This window comes from Melanostigma gelatinosum, assembly GCF_949748355.1.
Source record: "Melanostigma gelatinosum genome assembly, chromosome: 12".
Classification (NCBI taxonomy): domain Eukaryota; kingdom Metazoa; phylum Chordata; class Actinopteri; order Perciformes; family Zoarcidae; genus Melanostigma; species Melanostigma gelatinosum.
The window spans coordinates 27,386,890-27,402,413 of NC_136645.1; the positions used below are offsets into that span (position 1 = coordinate 27,386,890).

The following is a 15,524-nucleotide window of genomic DNA, read 5'->3' on the forward strand; positions in this document are numbered from 1 at the left end:
CAGGAACCTTCTCTGAAGATCCACTTACTGTTTTTTGTTTTTTTACTGGAGTCTCAAATGCATCTGATCATCTTAATTAGTAGATGGAGTTTTCTCACAAAGATACATACAGATGCAGGATTTTTCTTGAGGAAATGAAAAATCAGTTTTCAGCTTTAGAACAATACATTTTTCCAGATTGTCAAATCCAATATGTCACCAGCTAGTTACTGACCTTGAGTTAGAATTGTTTTCTCAAACTTTTGGGGCATTCAAAATCTAAGAGTCTGTAACTATTAGCTATAGAAAGTAAATTGCGCTTTCAGGAATTAAAATCTCCACATTTTTATCAAAAACAAATAATGATAAAATGCTAACTGAGGTCAGTAGTAGCTACGGCCCAGTTGTGTCTTAGCTTTAGCTTGTGCTTCAGACTGACATGGATGTACTAACAGAGGAACGGATCTTGCATTGCTTATTCTGTCTGTCAGTTCTTTGGAAAGAATAGAAGATCTAAACGCTCTGTGTAGACAGTTTGCTCACACAGAATCTTCTTGCTAACCTAATCATGATCTAAGTTTGGGAGTTTTGATTTATAGTTTATTGGAAAGACACACCATCCAGCAGAGAAAAGGGTTATCACAACTTTGAGGTTAGGATTAAGGTAATGCTAACCCTCACCATACCCGTAGCACATGTTGAATGGCAAGTTTTGTTCCTATATGACAAGCCTTTGACTGAAAACATGATCATAGACTCATGATCTGGATCTAGAATAACTTGCCTTACTTGCATTACCCGTCTGGATGAAAAATCTCCCCTCCACTTGCTACTAATTTCATGACAAGGCAACTTCTTGCTGCTTCTGTCCAGGGACCAGCATGATAGGAGGCCCCTGGTCATCTGGTCATCTCTGAAAATGTAGATCTCCTCCTGTCAGTCTCAAAGGAATACTCCCTTTTCCCCCTGAGCCTCTGCATGTCTTTTGATTTCAACCTGGTTGAAAGGGCGTGTCTGATCTCTGAGCTGATGTTTCCATCCACTCTGTAGGGAGATGAAGGAAAGAGGGGTTTCCCTGGAGAGAGGGGAGGGAAGGTAGAGTGAAAGCCAAGCATGGAGTTTGTGTGTGGCGTGTTAAGATCTATTTATGCATGGCGAGATCACAGATGTGGCTGCTGGAGTCTGGATTAAAATCTCTTTAATTAAAATGTATCTCAAAGTGGAAAGGTACTTCAAAAGGTACCTGAAATTCATGATGGATTTCAGGTAGCCCCGCCCTAAAGTATAATCTGCTTTATGGTTTATTTGTCTCTAAATGGGACCATAGTCTACTCAATGAACATCAGGCTGTATTGAAGAAGACTTAAGCAATTGAGACCATAAACTCATGTTTACAATGTGTACTGAGGTAATGAACAATAGGGTCATTGTCACATAGACTTCTATACAATCAGGCTTATTTTTACAACCAGAGGAGTCACCCCCCTGATTAGAAAGAATGCAGGTTAAAGGCACTTCTGCATTCCATTGGGCGCTCTCATTTATGAATATAATATGTCTGTCCAATTTTATGCAGACTACACAGAGGAGTCCCAGTCCCAGCTGACCTCCAGCAACAGCTTCTTTGGCTACAGTAGCATGGCAGTAGCAGTGGCAGTCATATGTGTGTTTTCTCCATTAAACCTAATAAATGGAGAAATGGAGGGGGGGGGGGGGGGGGGAGTAAAAAGCAGAACACTTCAAAGAAAGTGCGTATTGGTTGGTGTCCATAGGAAGCAGGGATCTGGAAAGCTTTTATTGTTTAATAATAAAGTGAAATAGTTTTTACAGGCTGATCCTTCAGCGTTAGGGTACGGTCACATGAGGAGTTGAGGCTTTCATCAACCCAGGGTAAGTCTGTTCTGTATATAATCTCAGAGAGCTGAGTTCAATAAATTGGGCCAGGTAGAGGTCTTGGCACAAATAATGACTTGCCCAAGTCTAGCCATGAAGGAAGCAGACCAACTACCACATCAAGACCTTGTTCCATTGGTCACTCTGGTGAATTACTCTACTGCTTCGCTATAGACTGATCTAATAAGCTCCATCTTTGAGAGCAGCTTTGACTTGACTTTAGCTCTGGTAACAGCAACATGCGATGACAGAGAGAGTGTGGATTTCATCACAAAGGAGAGTGTGCCAACAGTCACACTTCTTTGACCAAATGAAAAGGTTCTGCCTTTTTCCACTTTAAATGAAAATCAATGCGCTACCCAGCTGGGAGAACTATTATGAGAAGAGGGGAAGACAGCAGAGTTCTCCAGTCACCCACTGTGTTCTATACCTCTTCAATGTGGCCATACATCTGTATGCAGCATATTGTGTTATCTCTCTCTGTCACTTAATTTAACAGTTAGCCTCTTTTAAGACATCTGCATCTCCTGAATGAATCAGAACACAGTGGCCATCAAGGTTGGGTTAGATTCGTCCTTTGCTCCAGAGCAAGATACCTGATACAAATATTTTGTCCAAATATTCATGGTGCCCAGAGGAAGATTCCTTGAACCATTTATCTTCGGTACACCCCATGAACGTTCTACTACTCGCACTCTGAAGCCTAATATCCTGCATTATATTCTATAATATGTATAATACTTGCCACTTGTATGTTCTCAAGAGGATGTACCCTTTTAAATGTGAGAGGGGAAAAACAATTCTGAATGAAAAGTACAGTACTGTTAGTAGTATGAGCGCAAATTAGCAAGATACCTACCCCCAACCCAGCTTTGTACAGACCATTGTGAGGGTAGAGGATCGTAGAGGAAGAAGCAGAAATGCAATGTCACATTCCATCGACAAGCAAGAGGAAAGATCACCTGAATGCAGTCACCAAGGCAGAGCAGAATGAATATTGGCACTTTAGTGAACGGTCAATGAACTCTTACAGCAAAAGGCTGTACAAACACACAAACAAAAATCCCAAAAGACGAAGGCCGGAAGTCGGGTCACAAACTGGCAACATAACTAAACACAAGCAGCAGATCCTGAGCAGGGTCAGGGTCAGGAGCAGGACACAGGCAGGCAAGAACCAATACAGGAGTGGCTATTTATCAAGATATTGCACATAACTGCACGTTTGCTCCAATCGTGGCTTGTTTGAACAGGAATATAGCACAGTATGCCTGACACTTACAAGAACTGTATATAACTGTATTTATATACATAAGTAGCGGTACTCAGTTGAGAGACAATAAAACTGTTCATTGACACATATTTTCTTGTTTACTTGTAGGAAATCTGATCAAAACATATTTGATTGGCCTTTACCGTTAAGCACAGGTGCTTCTTAGAAACCATGTGGCATTGATATATTTGACAATCAATATTTTCTGGAAAATTCCTTATTTCTATGATATTTGGCAGTAGTGACGCTGGCTTACTGATGTATAATTTTTAAGTGCTCTTAATGTTACAGGAACTTTGTATCATGACACTGATACATTCGACTAAACCTAATCCTGTCCATCTGTTACCAAGCATACCACTTCACTGTTTAGTGTACACATGGAACTTCTCCTTGTAAATCATTACCAAAACTGGCAATGAGTAGCTGCGTCTCCATGTCCTTCCTCTGACACTGAGTGTGACAGGACGACTTGGCTCCAGTACAAACAGAACAAAAACAAGTGATCCTGCAGCATCATTGGAAGATGATTACAGTTCCTGTAAGTGTGAGGGTGAGGGATTGGTTCAAACTCATCCCTCCGTACTTTTCCTCTGAAGTGCAAAGCCTTTGGCTACATGCCCTCAAAAAAGAGATTAGCATATTGATAAATCAAGACAAGGCATGCCAGTGTGACAGCATCCATCTGGGCCTCCACCCATGTCATGGAAAGAGAGATGTTAAAATAGAATGAAGGACAAACTGTCCAGGACCAGAGGAATGCTACAAGCTGATTTAGCAGTCATGGATCAAAGAGAGATGCTGTTTCCTGTTTGGGGCAGTTGGTTCTTTGGGAACGTCTCTAATGAGCCACTTCACCACTCAGGTACTTCTGAGGGTAGCGGGGATAATGGAGATCCAGCATGGCTTTTATCTGGCTACAAACTCTTGTACGCCAATGGACACTCTGTCCTGTTGTGGTCCCTTTAATCTCCATCCTAATCATGAATTACATGCGGAAAACAGGATTGTAGAAGCTCCTCTACCATCCAGCTGTGGCTGTGCTTTGTGTTGTCACCGCTGTGGCTGTTCCTCATCTTTAAATCTACTCATTCAAAAGACAAGAGGAGCAAGAACACAGACTCAAGTGTGGTTCCTTTCACTCTATACTTTTACATGGGCAGATACTGAGAAATTGGGCCCCTGGCTCCCACTCCCCCTGCATAGGGAAACACACCCAGTCTGAGAGAAGATAGTGTTTGCAGTCTTTTGACTTCTCTTTGTAGTCATTTTGCATCTCATTATGGTTGTTCTGTCTTTGGAGTCATTCGATTGACTTCTCTTGTGCCCAGTTAGCCCATTCAGTACTCTCTCCATGTGTTGCATGCATAATTGCTTTCTGGATGTGTCTGCATGTCTTTTTCAATATCCTGAAAAAAACTGTCTGATAATTGTTTTCATTTTCTTCCTTTTCCACCATCTTTGACCTTTATGCCAACTTGGCCATGGTAGGGAGGGCCAGGTTTCCCAGGCACTTCTGGGTTAAAGGTAAAGTCATGAATGAGCAGTGTGTGTGGCAGTTATTACATACCCAATCAGATCAGTGGGTCATAACTCTTTCTTTCACTGCAAAGGGCCAGGCTGGCCACCCCGGTACCCCTGGCATCCCAGGCAAGAGGGGCTACAGGGTAGGCCTGGAATGGCATGAGCACCCTTACTGTCTGGTTGTCTGTCAGTCAGTCACCCTTATTCCTCCAATAACTGGACATCTGCAGTCAGACATTCATCGCATCAGTGTTTTGTGTTTGTGACGGGCCAAAGCTCCAAATAGGACTGAGCTTCCCTCGTGGTTTGTTGGAGTGCTTTGGTGTCTTTGGATGGTATAATTTACAGCTTAAATGACTGCTTCAGAATCGGGGCGCTAACTCTTTATTGTTGCACTGTGCAAACCATATCATACCATTTGTCATTTCTAAGAACACTCATACATGCATTCTTTGTTTCAGTCTGAATCACAGAAGAATGGATTGTCTTGGATATGTTGTGATCTGTGGGAATGTACAGAAATGCTCAAATAATCTCGACTCATAAGCACTTACCAGCATACTAACTTCCTTTTTCTTCAAATTCTATTCATGGATCCTACTTTTTATGTCTCAGCACCATATTGGACATAAAAAAATCTATGTTTTTCAGTCAATCTCTATTCATTATTGTTCTTGTCTGGTAACACGTCGTACTGCGTTCAGCTAAGACTTTGTTCTCTATGTATGGCAGGGTGAGAGGGGAGAAGCGAGCTTTGCAGCCCAGGGAATTAAAGGAGAACCTGGTTCACCAGGACTGCCAGGCCTAATGGGAATAAAGGTAAAGGGAAATAGTTGTATTCGAGTATAGATACAAGCAATGCCTCCATCAACCATTATTAAGTAACACTTTAACAAAAGCTAGTGTCCATGGAAGTGACTGTGTGTTTATCTTTCAGGGTGACACGGGTGATAAGGGAGGCACGGTGAGATACAACAGCATAATGGGAAGACTTTCCAAATAATAACACAAGTTGAGTGTTTATGGAGAATCTAAGTGTCATACCTTCATCTAACCTCTAGGGGGAAGCAGGCCCTGATGGCCCAGCTGGACCAAGAGTAAGTGGGGACCGGCAGAGTCCTTGTTGCAATTATTGACACAAAATGAATATTTAAAATCATAATGATGTCGTTAACAAATGGGTTTTTTTTCACCTTATAGGGTCCTCCAGGCCCAACTGGGGAGCCAGGAAAGGCTGAAATCCACAACAATGAAAATGTATGTGTAACTCATATTTAGTAGCAATTTTCCTTACATGTATTAACAGTAAAGGGTAAACAAATACTGTAACATTCAACATTCCTCCACAGGATATCCGCAACATACCCCTGATGGTAAGTACATTCTAGGGTTTATCACAACATGTGCAAGTGCAGAACAGTAGTAAAAGTTCGATTTAATGACATCATATCTTCTCCTCCTAGGGCCCCCCTGGATTACCTGGACCTTCAGGGGCCCCTGGACTCCCTGGTACCAAAGTAGGAGAGATTTTAATATGACAATTAACACGTTATGTTCTGACACTATTTCATTACACACTGCATGTAAAAGATGAGCCACAATTCCTACATTCAGAAAATAAATATATTGTTTTGGGCTGTTGATGTAAGTGTTAATGTTGTGTTTGTGCCATAGCCAGAGTGACTCGGCTCAGGAAAAGATCGTTGTTTGGGTAAAATAACGATGGAAATGTCGTCACTCGAGTTACATGAGTCAACGCTGACTTCTGGGTTTGGGTAGACTACGAGATCACCCGTCCTGGCTCGTGATTATTTGTAGTAATTACAAATCGTAAATGTGGGTCATACGAATTATAGTGCATGACTTTTCGTAGATACAGTAGCTATGAACAGTGTCTGAAAACAGCCTGAGTTACATACCTAAATAGTAGAAAATTGAATGTTAAAGCATAAAAATATGCCCTGAGGTGGAAGCACATCTAACTTCATTTAAATGATGTCAGTCAGACGGTTTGACGTATTTTACGACCAGTTACTACTAATTTTTTGTGAATTTTCCTTCTAAAGTCCAGCAACACGTTTCAATATCTGCTGGTTATATGCATACAGTCTTTTCAAAACAAACTTCCTTCTCAACAGGAAACAACTTACTTATGTTTAGGCAACAGAAACACTTATCTCGGTTCAGGAAAAGATTGCCGTTTGGGTTGAAATGAGTAATAAAGCGTTGTTACTGAAGTACCCAATACTCACCTGTTTGTTGGAGCCATTCACCTCTTTATATTCCCTCAATGATAAGTATGTGTTTAAAATATCTATGAATTACGGTGCATTGTTTTTCATATGTACAGCTACAAATGCTGGATGAGGCCAGCATATATGGAGAGGTGAATGTGTGAGGTGATGCACGAGTTCTACAGGAAATAGAACCTTGAAAATATGCCTGTATGCAAAGAAGAGCTCACATTATATCACACGCAGGGCCATTTGAAAAAGAAAAGGTGAACCCATATCTGGTTTCCATTTGTTATTTTGTTCCTTTTGTAAAATGGTCAGTAGAAATCTATAAAAAGATGATATGCTAATTTGACATAAACTCCATATACTAAATACTAAAAATATACTGTAAAAATAGTCACTTAAATGAAAAATCTTTTCTTTTCATACAGACATGATGATGGGTAATATGTATGTAGATGTTGTCCAATGTTTAGTCTCTATTTGATCATGTGATAAGACTATACAATATATTCAACCTAGTTTAGGCACAAAATGAGCGAAGACTGAAGTGCTGAGCACATCTGCAAGCCCAGTGAGCATTCATGCCTTTCAATGGAAAAGCATTAGAAAGTAACGGTCCCCGCCATAATAGTGTGTCCTGGGGCCCGTTGTAATTACCTTACTCCACTAGTGCCAATGCAAAGTGCTCCAGAAGAAAAAGCAGGGTCCTCTGGCAAAGAAGTTGAACTTGGCTCAACTTTTACAGCAACGCAATGCAGCATCATCCAGCAAGGTGCCGCATTGGCGGCCAATCAAATACATGGAAACCCAAACTCCGGGTGGATTACTTTGTAACTTCAATCGTGTATTTATACAGTTTACTTTGCCATTGTTGCGATGAAAGATAAAATAGTTGCTGCCATGATGACTTTTCAGAGTTGTTAAATCCTGTGTGTAAGTGTTATAAAAAGTTGCATTCTTTGCCGAGTTGGTAATACAGCCTTGGTGTGTCCTCAGGGTGAACTTGGTCTGCCAGGTCCTCCAGGACTGGACGGAGATAAGGTAATAAGTTATCAGTACTTCATATTATCAGCCAGGCAGTTGAATTATTTCATCGATCTACATTGTGATAGTAGTCAATTGATTGCAGTGATGGATGATGATTAAAGCTCACATTTTAGATTTCACCTTTTTCCTGATGTGGAATATTGTTGATGTTAAGATGTCAGCCATGTTATCCAACCAGAGAATTATTTGCGTTCCTCCTGACGCGACTTGAAAAAAATGTTTTTGTTTAGTTTTTTTGTCTTGTTTTTCTTGTGATGGAAATGGGCTACATTTGCATTTTGTTGTGTATGTATTTGTGTTGCATATTGACAATAAATGATCTTTGAATCTCAACATAGCTTCTATCCGGTTAAGTGAGGTGACCTTGACCTCTTGTGGTTTCAGGGGCCCAGGGGGAAGCCTGGAGAGCCCGGTCCTGTAGGCCCAGCCGGTCCTGAAGGTCCCAGAGGGGCGGGTGGCGTCATGGGCTTCTCTGGACCCAAAGGGGACAAGGGAGACATGGGTCTATCTGGATCACCTGTGAGTGACTGTGTTAACCACACACCACACCACACCACTGCCTAGGGTTCCCTGACCAAAGCCCCAGTCTCACATCTGTCATTATCCAGAGGGAAGGCCTTGGGTTTTCCAGCTGCCCTCTCATTATCTAATTAGAGACTCACTAGCTTGGAAGGGACCCGAGGTTCAACACTGTGTTCAGCTTTTAATTCACTGCAGCATGGATCCCAAAAATGCCCCCATATAGAAGGCTATGCTATTTGTAGCCCGGTGTTACTTTGAGAGCCTTTAGTTAAAACTGCTCTTCTGCATCCTGTTCATATCTGTTCAGTTTGCTTATTAAGGGAGACATTTATGTTGCTCTTGTGTGTACATCCTGTTTTGTTTGTTTGAGCATGCTGATATTTGTCTTGGACTGGCCCAACAACAATGAGATGGAATGCGAAGTAGGGCCTTCACAACACTCCTAATTAAGAAATCCCTGTGTATGTTATTGCTGAATGCATAATTTTAAGAAATATCTTCCAGGGCCCATCCTATACAGTCCCACCATGTACTTGGATTGTGCAGTGCTTTAGTAACTGTATGAACGTTGTATGAACATGTTGTGGGAATGTGTGAATGAGAATGCAGGAGGATGGTAAGTGATGGAAGAACTAACCATCTCCTTTATTAAAGTCAAAGTACCGATGCAACAATATCAATAAAGCTCCATCAAATGAATAAATAAATAAATATAATAAAACACATTACATTTAATACAGTTGAATGTAACTAAACGAATGTAGAGTAGAAGCATAACGTAGCACAAACCTCAGATTTGTACCCATGTACAGTACTTAGTAAATTGGTCGTGTAGAAATGGGCTGTTAATCTATAAGACAACACACCCCCCCCCCCCCCAGCCCAAAGTAACAGCTTTCTAACAACGAGACGTTAGCACCCACACAAGTAGAACACAAATAGGTGCCATGCAAGGGCACGATGGGACCATACATTATCTATTTTGAAAACAGATCAAAGTATGGAAAACCAAGCATTCAACATTTGTCAGAGCATTAAATAATTGTTTATAAACCATATGTTGCAGGTAAACATTTTGAACGTGGATGGCTCCAACAGCATTCAAAACTGAGCATTTATTTTGCCCAGCGCAAACTTAGCTTGAAAGCTAAATATATAACAATTTTTTATTTCAAATAAAAATGAACCCCAATTGACGTATACTGGCCCAGGTGCTGGTTGGTGTAAAGCTTTTGTTCAAACGTTCTGCTTTGTCTTTTATGCTTTGATTCCAACATGAAGATGAACTCATCAGTCCCTAAATTGAAACACTCTGCTGTTATCGTGATGTCCATCTCCCCTGTCTTGTTCTGTAGGGTTTAGATGGCCCTACGGGTGAAAAGGGGGCTACAGGGGCCCAAAGCCCGATTGGATTACCTGGCTCAATGGTACGCGATGGTGCCCCTCAGGCTGCATCTCTCTGGATGCAGTGTCTGACCTGGCAAAGGGGGAACAGTAGAATATATTTAGTAGTCACCCCAAATGCTGTGTGAAAAAGTGCTGTGTTGTCTCATTCTTCATTCACTTAATAGTTTGTCTGACTTGGGAATGTGACCCTCTGTGTCTTTGCCACCTATTTCCACAGGGTCCTAAAGGTGAACCAGGAGAAGGAGGACGGTCAGAAATGGTAAGTTAGTCATTAACCTGCAGGTCTGATTTGTGCAGTTCCTGGTAAATTATAGCACAGCAGGTTTTATGAGAAACATTTTCTGAATTGAAAGTATTTGCTTGTGTTTGTATGTGTCTGTGTTTAGGTCTATGGACCTCCAGGGTCCCCAGGACCTTCAGGACCAGTTGGCCCAGCAGTGAGTCAAATATGCCATTCAACCCCTGAAACGTAACACGAGCCCATGCTTAAACGCCCTAAACACTTTCAAAGGGTTTCCAGTTCATTTGGCTAATTTGGCCTCAGGTTGAAGTTTGACAGATATCTAACAGTACATGACTTCCCTCAATGTAATGATCCAATAAGAATGATGAAGTTGCAAGTGTAACACCTTAACATTTGCAATCGGACAGTGAAAGGTTGCCAATCAAGTGCAACCTCCCAATGCAGTTCTAAAAGGTCTGATCTTATATCTACAATATATTTCACTAACAAGGATCGCGCCAATAACGGTATGAGTTTAGAGGTTTATTGCGTAATGAGATGATTTTAAGATTTAGGAAGCGGAAGGGGTCGAGGGATGAAGGGAAGTAGGATAGGGTTAGGGGTAGAGGGATGAAGGGATGTAGGGTAGGGGTAGAGGGATGAAGTGATGTAGAGTAGGGTTAGGGGTAGAGGGATGAAGGGATATAGGTTAGGGGTAGAGGGATGAAGGGATGTAGGGTAGAGGGATGTAGGGTAGGGGTAGAGGGATGAAGTGATGTAGGGATGCAGGGTAGGGGTAGAGGGATGAAGGGATGTAGGTTAGGGGTAGAGGGATGAAGGGATGTAGGGTAGAGGGATGTAGGGTAGGGGTAGAGGGATGAAGTGATGTAGGGATGCAGGGTAGGGGTAGAGGGATGAAGTGATGTAGGGTAGGGGTAGAGGGATGTAGGGTAGAGGTAGAGGAATGTAGGGTAGGGGTAGAGGTAGAGGGATGTACGGTAGGGGTAGAGGGATGTAGGGTAGAGGGATGTAGGGTAGGGGTAGAGGGATGAAGTGATGTAGGGTAGGGGTAGTGGGATGAAGTGATGTAGGGATGTAGGGTAGGGGTAGAGGGATGAAGGGTAGAGGTAGAGGAATGTAGGGTAGGGGTAGGGGTAGAGGGATGTACGGTAGGGGTAGAGGGATGTAGGGTAGAGGGATGTAGGGTAGGGGTAAAGGGATGAAGTGATGTAGGGATGCAGGGTAGGGGTAGAGGGATGAAGTGATGTAGGGTAGGGGTAGAGGGATGTAGGGTAGAGGTAGAGGAATGTAGGGTAGGGGTAGAGGTAGAGGGATGTACGGTAGGGGTAGAGGGATGTAGGGTAGAGGGATGTAGGGTAGGGGTAGAGGGATGAAGTGATGTAGGGTAGGGGTAGTGGGATGAAGTGATGTAGGGATGTAGGGTAGGGGTAGAGGGATGAAGGGATGTATGGGTAGGGGTAGAGGGATGAAGCGATGTAGGGTAGGGGTAGAGGGATGAAGGGATGTAGGGTAGGGGTAGTGGGATGAAGTGATGTAGGGATGTAGGGTAGGGGTAGAGGGATGAAGGGATGTATGGGTAGGGGTAGAGGGATGAAGCAATGTAGGGTAGAGGTAGAGGGATGTAGGGTAGGGGTAGAGGGATGAAGGGATGTAGGGTAGGGATTGAGATAGAGGGATGAAAGGATGTAGGTTAGGGATAGAGGTAGAGGGATGAAGGGATGTGGTGGGGGACCTTTGGTGTTCCTGTAATTCTGCAAGAGAGAGAGAGAATAGGAAAGCAAAATGGGGTTGGGGGGGAGGGATGAGAGAACGGAGTCGAAAAGGAAGTGAACGGGTTCATTTGAGCTTAAATACTTGTGCAGGAGAAATGAGCCGTGTTCTTGGCGTGGTCCCTTTCCTGAACTAAGTTTACAAAACTACACTCTAAGTACACTCTACTTCCTGTTCCTGTCCCATGTAAAAAAATGTATCACTATTATTTTTAGTTCTTGAGAGTGTACGGTGCCATTTTAAATGGCACCTGACATCTCCTCATTGGGTTATGTAAGTGTTCGTTGATTTGCATCATTACCCTTTTTTATTTAATGACCTAAAGAAAATTCTAAATACATTAATCATTTATTTAATCTTAGATAATGATCAGGTGTCTTAAACAAGTATAGTATAATACCGTCTGCATATAAGGGAATTCTGATTTCTTTGTGATTCATATTTGTACCTTTTAACAAATGTTCATAGTCATTTAATCTGTTTGACAGAGAGAAATACAATTGAGTTTGAATGAAGAAAATAAGGGAAATAAAAGGAAAAACAATGAAATCAAATGGACATGTTGCTCATTAACTGAAGCCCCACCAGTAGAGTTTGCTTAATCATGCCGAACTTTCATTTGCACTATTTATCTTGGTGCACCTCAAGTATACCAGTGCACTGGTACATTTCAACAATTGGGATACAGTAACATACAGTAACATTGTGTCAGTAATCTCACTCTTTCTGCTCCATCCAGGGATCTCAAGGATTTTCAGGGCCTAAGGTGAGATATTGTTACGATAAAATAATATCTAACAGCTCCTATGTTTATTAAATAGGCTTCCATTCACATGTTGTATACATGCATCATAGTTATGCAATGAATGACGGTGTAAGGATACATTTCCATTGTACTCTGTATATCAGGGAGAACCAGGCATAGGCATTAGAGGAGAGAAGGGAGCGTCGGGTCAGAAGGGCGACAAGGGCGACAGAGGCCATCTTGGACTCCCTGTAAGTACACTCTACTTCCTGTTCCTGTCTTCAAATGCTTTGCCTTCTATCTTCTGTTTGTGTTACATCCTGTTCCTGAGAGCATTTTGATTATTTAGGGATTATCAACCTTAAAAAATCCATATTGTTTCTATCCTAGTTTAAGGTTTTTTTATTGACTGATATTTCATGTCTCAGATGTTGCTTCTGTCATCATAATCCTGTTAAAGTGCTGTTTGAAAGGGTGGATTGTTTCACAGGAAGTTCATCATTTACATAACACTCCAAATCTAAAACATGTTCTGCTTGTGTGGACATATTTATTCAAAATGTTATTCAAATTACTATCGGGCTGTTTTCAATGTTCTTTAATACTATTATAAGGTGTCTAGCACTGTGGGTTTCAATGTGTTCTTGGTTTACGCTGACATTAACAAACACATGTATCTACTCAGTCGCTGTCAGGTAACAAGCCCCTCTTCCTTGACCTTGATAGCAATATATCAGAGATCATTGTACAGTCAATCCTCTTCTTATGTCAAACTATCGATATTGAATGCAATATTGTATTGTTAAAATAATACAGTAACCTTTCATTATGGGCAAGAAGTATACCATAACCAGCTGACCAGGGGTGGAAACAGTGTCAACACAAGCCAGTGAAATATACTGAAGCACAAAGGCAACACTGAGAAAAAGAAATACTGTAAATAAAGAAAGAACCAGACCTGGATTCAAAACAGGCCAATGTATCCTCATGGGGATTCTTGAATTAAATATGATGATTTCTAAGACTGCTTATGTCGATTAGCAAATTGTGTTATTTGAATTGTAAATGAGAGGCCCAGACACACATTTACAGACACACATCCCTCTGTGTTTATGTGGGCATTGTGTTTGACAAGTTTCTTTGTTTGTGAATACGTGTGAGACTGTTTTAACACCACGTATACAGAAACTCTATAAGTAGGACACATCACAATAGATTGTTAGGGGAGACACAAACAATTGTTGAATACTTTCACCACACACACACACACACACACACATATATTTACTTCATCAAGCTGTCAGAGCTACTGTACCATGGAGCCCACACTGTCACTAACTTCACTCACTGAAGAAATATGAACTCATTCCTGTAAAAGAAAAGGTGATTTCAGGGAGAAGCAGAGAAAAGCGTCGAGAATATGTGTTTGAAGGATATGATGTCAAACTGATTAAGAAAAACAGATTCAAAAGATGAAGATATAAGCTAAAACCTCCAGATCACAGTGTTCCACTGAATCAGCACATCATGGTGATCGAGACAAAAGACAAGGAACATAGGGAACCACCCTGTTCCTCTTTATTCACTATTACACAATGTTTAACCATGACTAGCTCCAAATCAACGAAATCAGCCTGAACATGAAGAACATCTGAAACCACTGATGAGAGTCTGATGAGAGTCTATGGAGCAGAGCCGGATGCTACTCTATGATTGGCCAGTCTGCGTTTGAGGGGCGGGACATAACAAAGGGTCAATTTTAGCTTTAACATTCTGACTGTGTGATTCTGTTTGCATTAGCATTTTACTAATTACCCGTTTGTTCATCAATGTCTGTGTGTGCCTTGAAGAGTTCTGTTGTGTTATGAATTGATTCCAAATGACTTGAAGTATTTTGTATTGGCAGCACACTTCTTTATTCATCGCTGAAGCAAAATAACAAACACATTCACCAATTTGACAACACACACTCCTTTTTTAAATGTAATTGGGTATTTTGTTCTGGCGCTTTCAAACGTGTCTCACTGCCATCATCAGTGCACGTAGTTAACTTTCAGACCATGAGTGGTGAATGAAAGCTCTGGAAAACACAAGACTGTGGACCTTGCCAGTCAAAATTGTAATTCTTGATCAATTAACAGGTCGTTTTAAGTGCTTGAATATATTACCATTGCCGGTGTTTATTGGTGAGAATCTCAGTCAGACACTAGTTTATTTTGACTCAATCCCACATACCCCGTCCTGCTGGCACAGATACTCAGTAGAGCACGAAATGTGGATTAATCCACCATGAAAATAGTTCCAAATAAATGCACTGCTCCTCCCTGTTTAAGTAACGTTTGCTAAAACTGCAGCTGTTTACTGAATCTATTAAAGAAAATAAATACATGTTTGTGAGCTGTTACTATCGATTGACACACAGGGTAGAGAAGTCACAAACGATTGAGAGACAGACTAACACTTTGGATGTGATGCACAGAGCATCACTATGAGCCACACACCATGACCAGTAATGACTCACAATTACTCTCACTCACTTTACCTCCACCTCCACCACTTCCTCACCCTTTATTTGTTATCATCTGAATGTTTTTGAAGTCACTTGAGTCACAGCTTCACTCACCTCCCCCCTCCCCCACCTTCCTCCATCTCCCCCATCACCTCTGCTCTCTAACTGTGTACAACGCTATACAGGGGGCTCATGGGTTAGACGGCAGACCGGGTCCAGTGGTGAGTGGCACAAGTCCCGTTCCAGTCCCCCCCTCCCTTCTCTTCCTCTTCGTCTTCCTCCACCTCCCTGCTACAGCTTGCTTGATGTCTGCCATGTCTGCTTGTCATATCTGCTTGCTTTCCTGCTTCCCATGCTTGTCATGTCTTTATTCT

At 41.7% G+C, this 15,524-nt stretch overlaps 1 protein-coding gene across 11 annotated transcripts in view; it reads left to right on the forward strand.

Annotated features, from left to right (window-relative positions):
- Positions 1–15,524, forward strand: part of col13a1 (collagen, type XIII, alpha 1) — a 76,441-nt gene that overhangs the window by 35,380 nt on the left and 25,537 nt on the right. For 7 of the 11 annotated variants that reach the window (XM_079279880.1, XM_079279881.1, XM_079279879.1 and 4 more), the window contains exons 18-34: positions 1,030–1,074; positions 4,634–4,669; positions 4,756–4,809; positions 5,399–5,485; positions 5,604–5,630; positions 5,728–5,763; positions 5,867–5,923; positions 6,016–6,039; positions 6,130–6,183; positions 7,903–7,947; positions 8,338–8,472; positions 9,831–9,902; positions 10,100–10,141; positions 10,269–10,319; positions 12,636–12,662; positions 12,806–12,892; positions 15,336–15,371. In XM_079279880.1, the coding sequence (XP_079136006.1) occupies positions 1,030–1,074; positions 4,634–4,669; positions 4,756–4,809; positions 5,399–5,485; positions 5,604–5,630; positions 5,728–5,763; positions 5,867–5,923; positions 6,016–6,039; positions 6,130–6,183; positions 7,903–7,947; positions 8,338–8,472; positions 9,831–9,902; positions 10,100–10,141; positions 10,269–10,319; positions 12,636–12,662; positions 12,806–12,892; positions 15,336–15,371 (915 nt within the window). The remainder of the gene's footprint in view (positions 1–1,029; positions 1,075–4,633; positions 4,670–4,755; positions 4,810–5,398; positions 5,486–5,603; positions 5,631–5,727; positions 5,764–5,866; positions 5,924–6,015; positions 6,040–6,129; positions 6,184–7,902; positions 7,948–8,337; positions 8,473–9,830; positions 9,903–10,099; positions 10,142–10,268; positions 10,320–12,635; positions 12,663–12,805; positions 12,893–15,335; positions 15,372–15,524) is intronic. The other 4 variants (XM_079279886.1, XM_079279888.1, XM_079279887.1 and 1 more) reach the window with 4 other exon arrangements.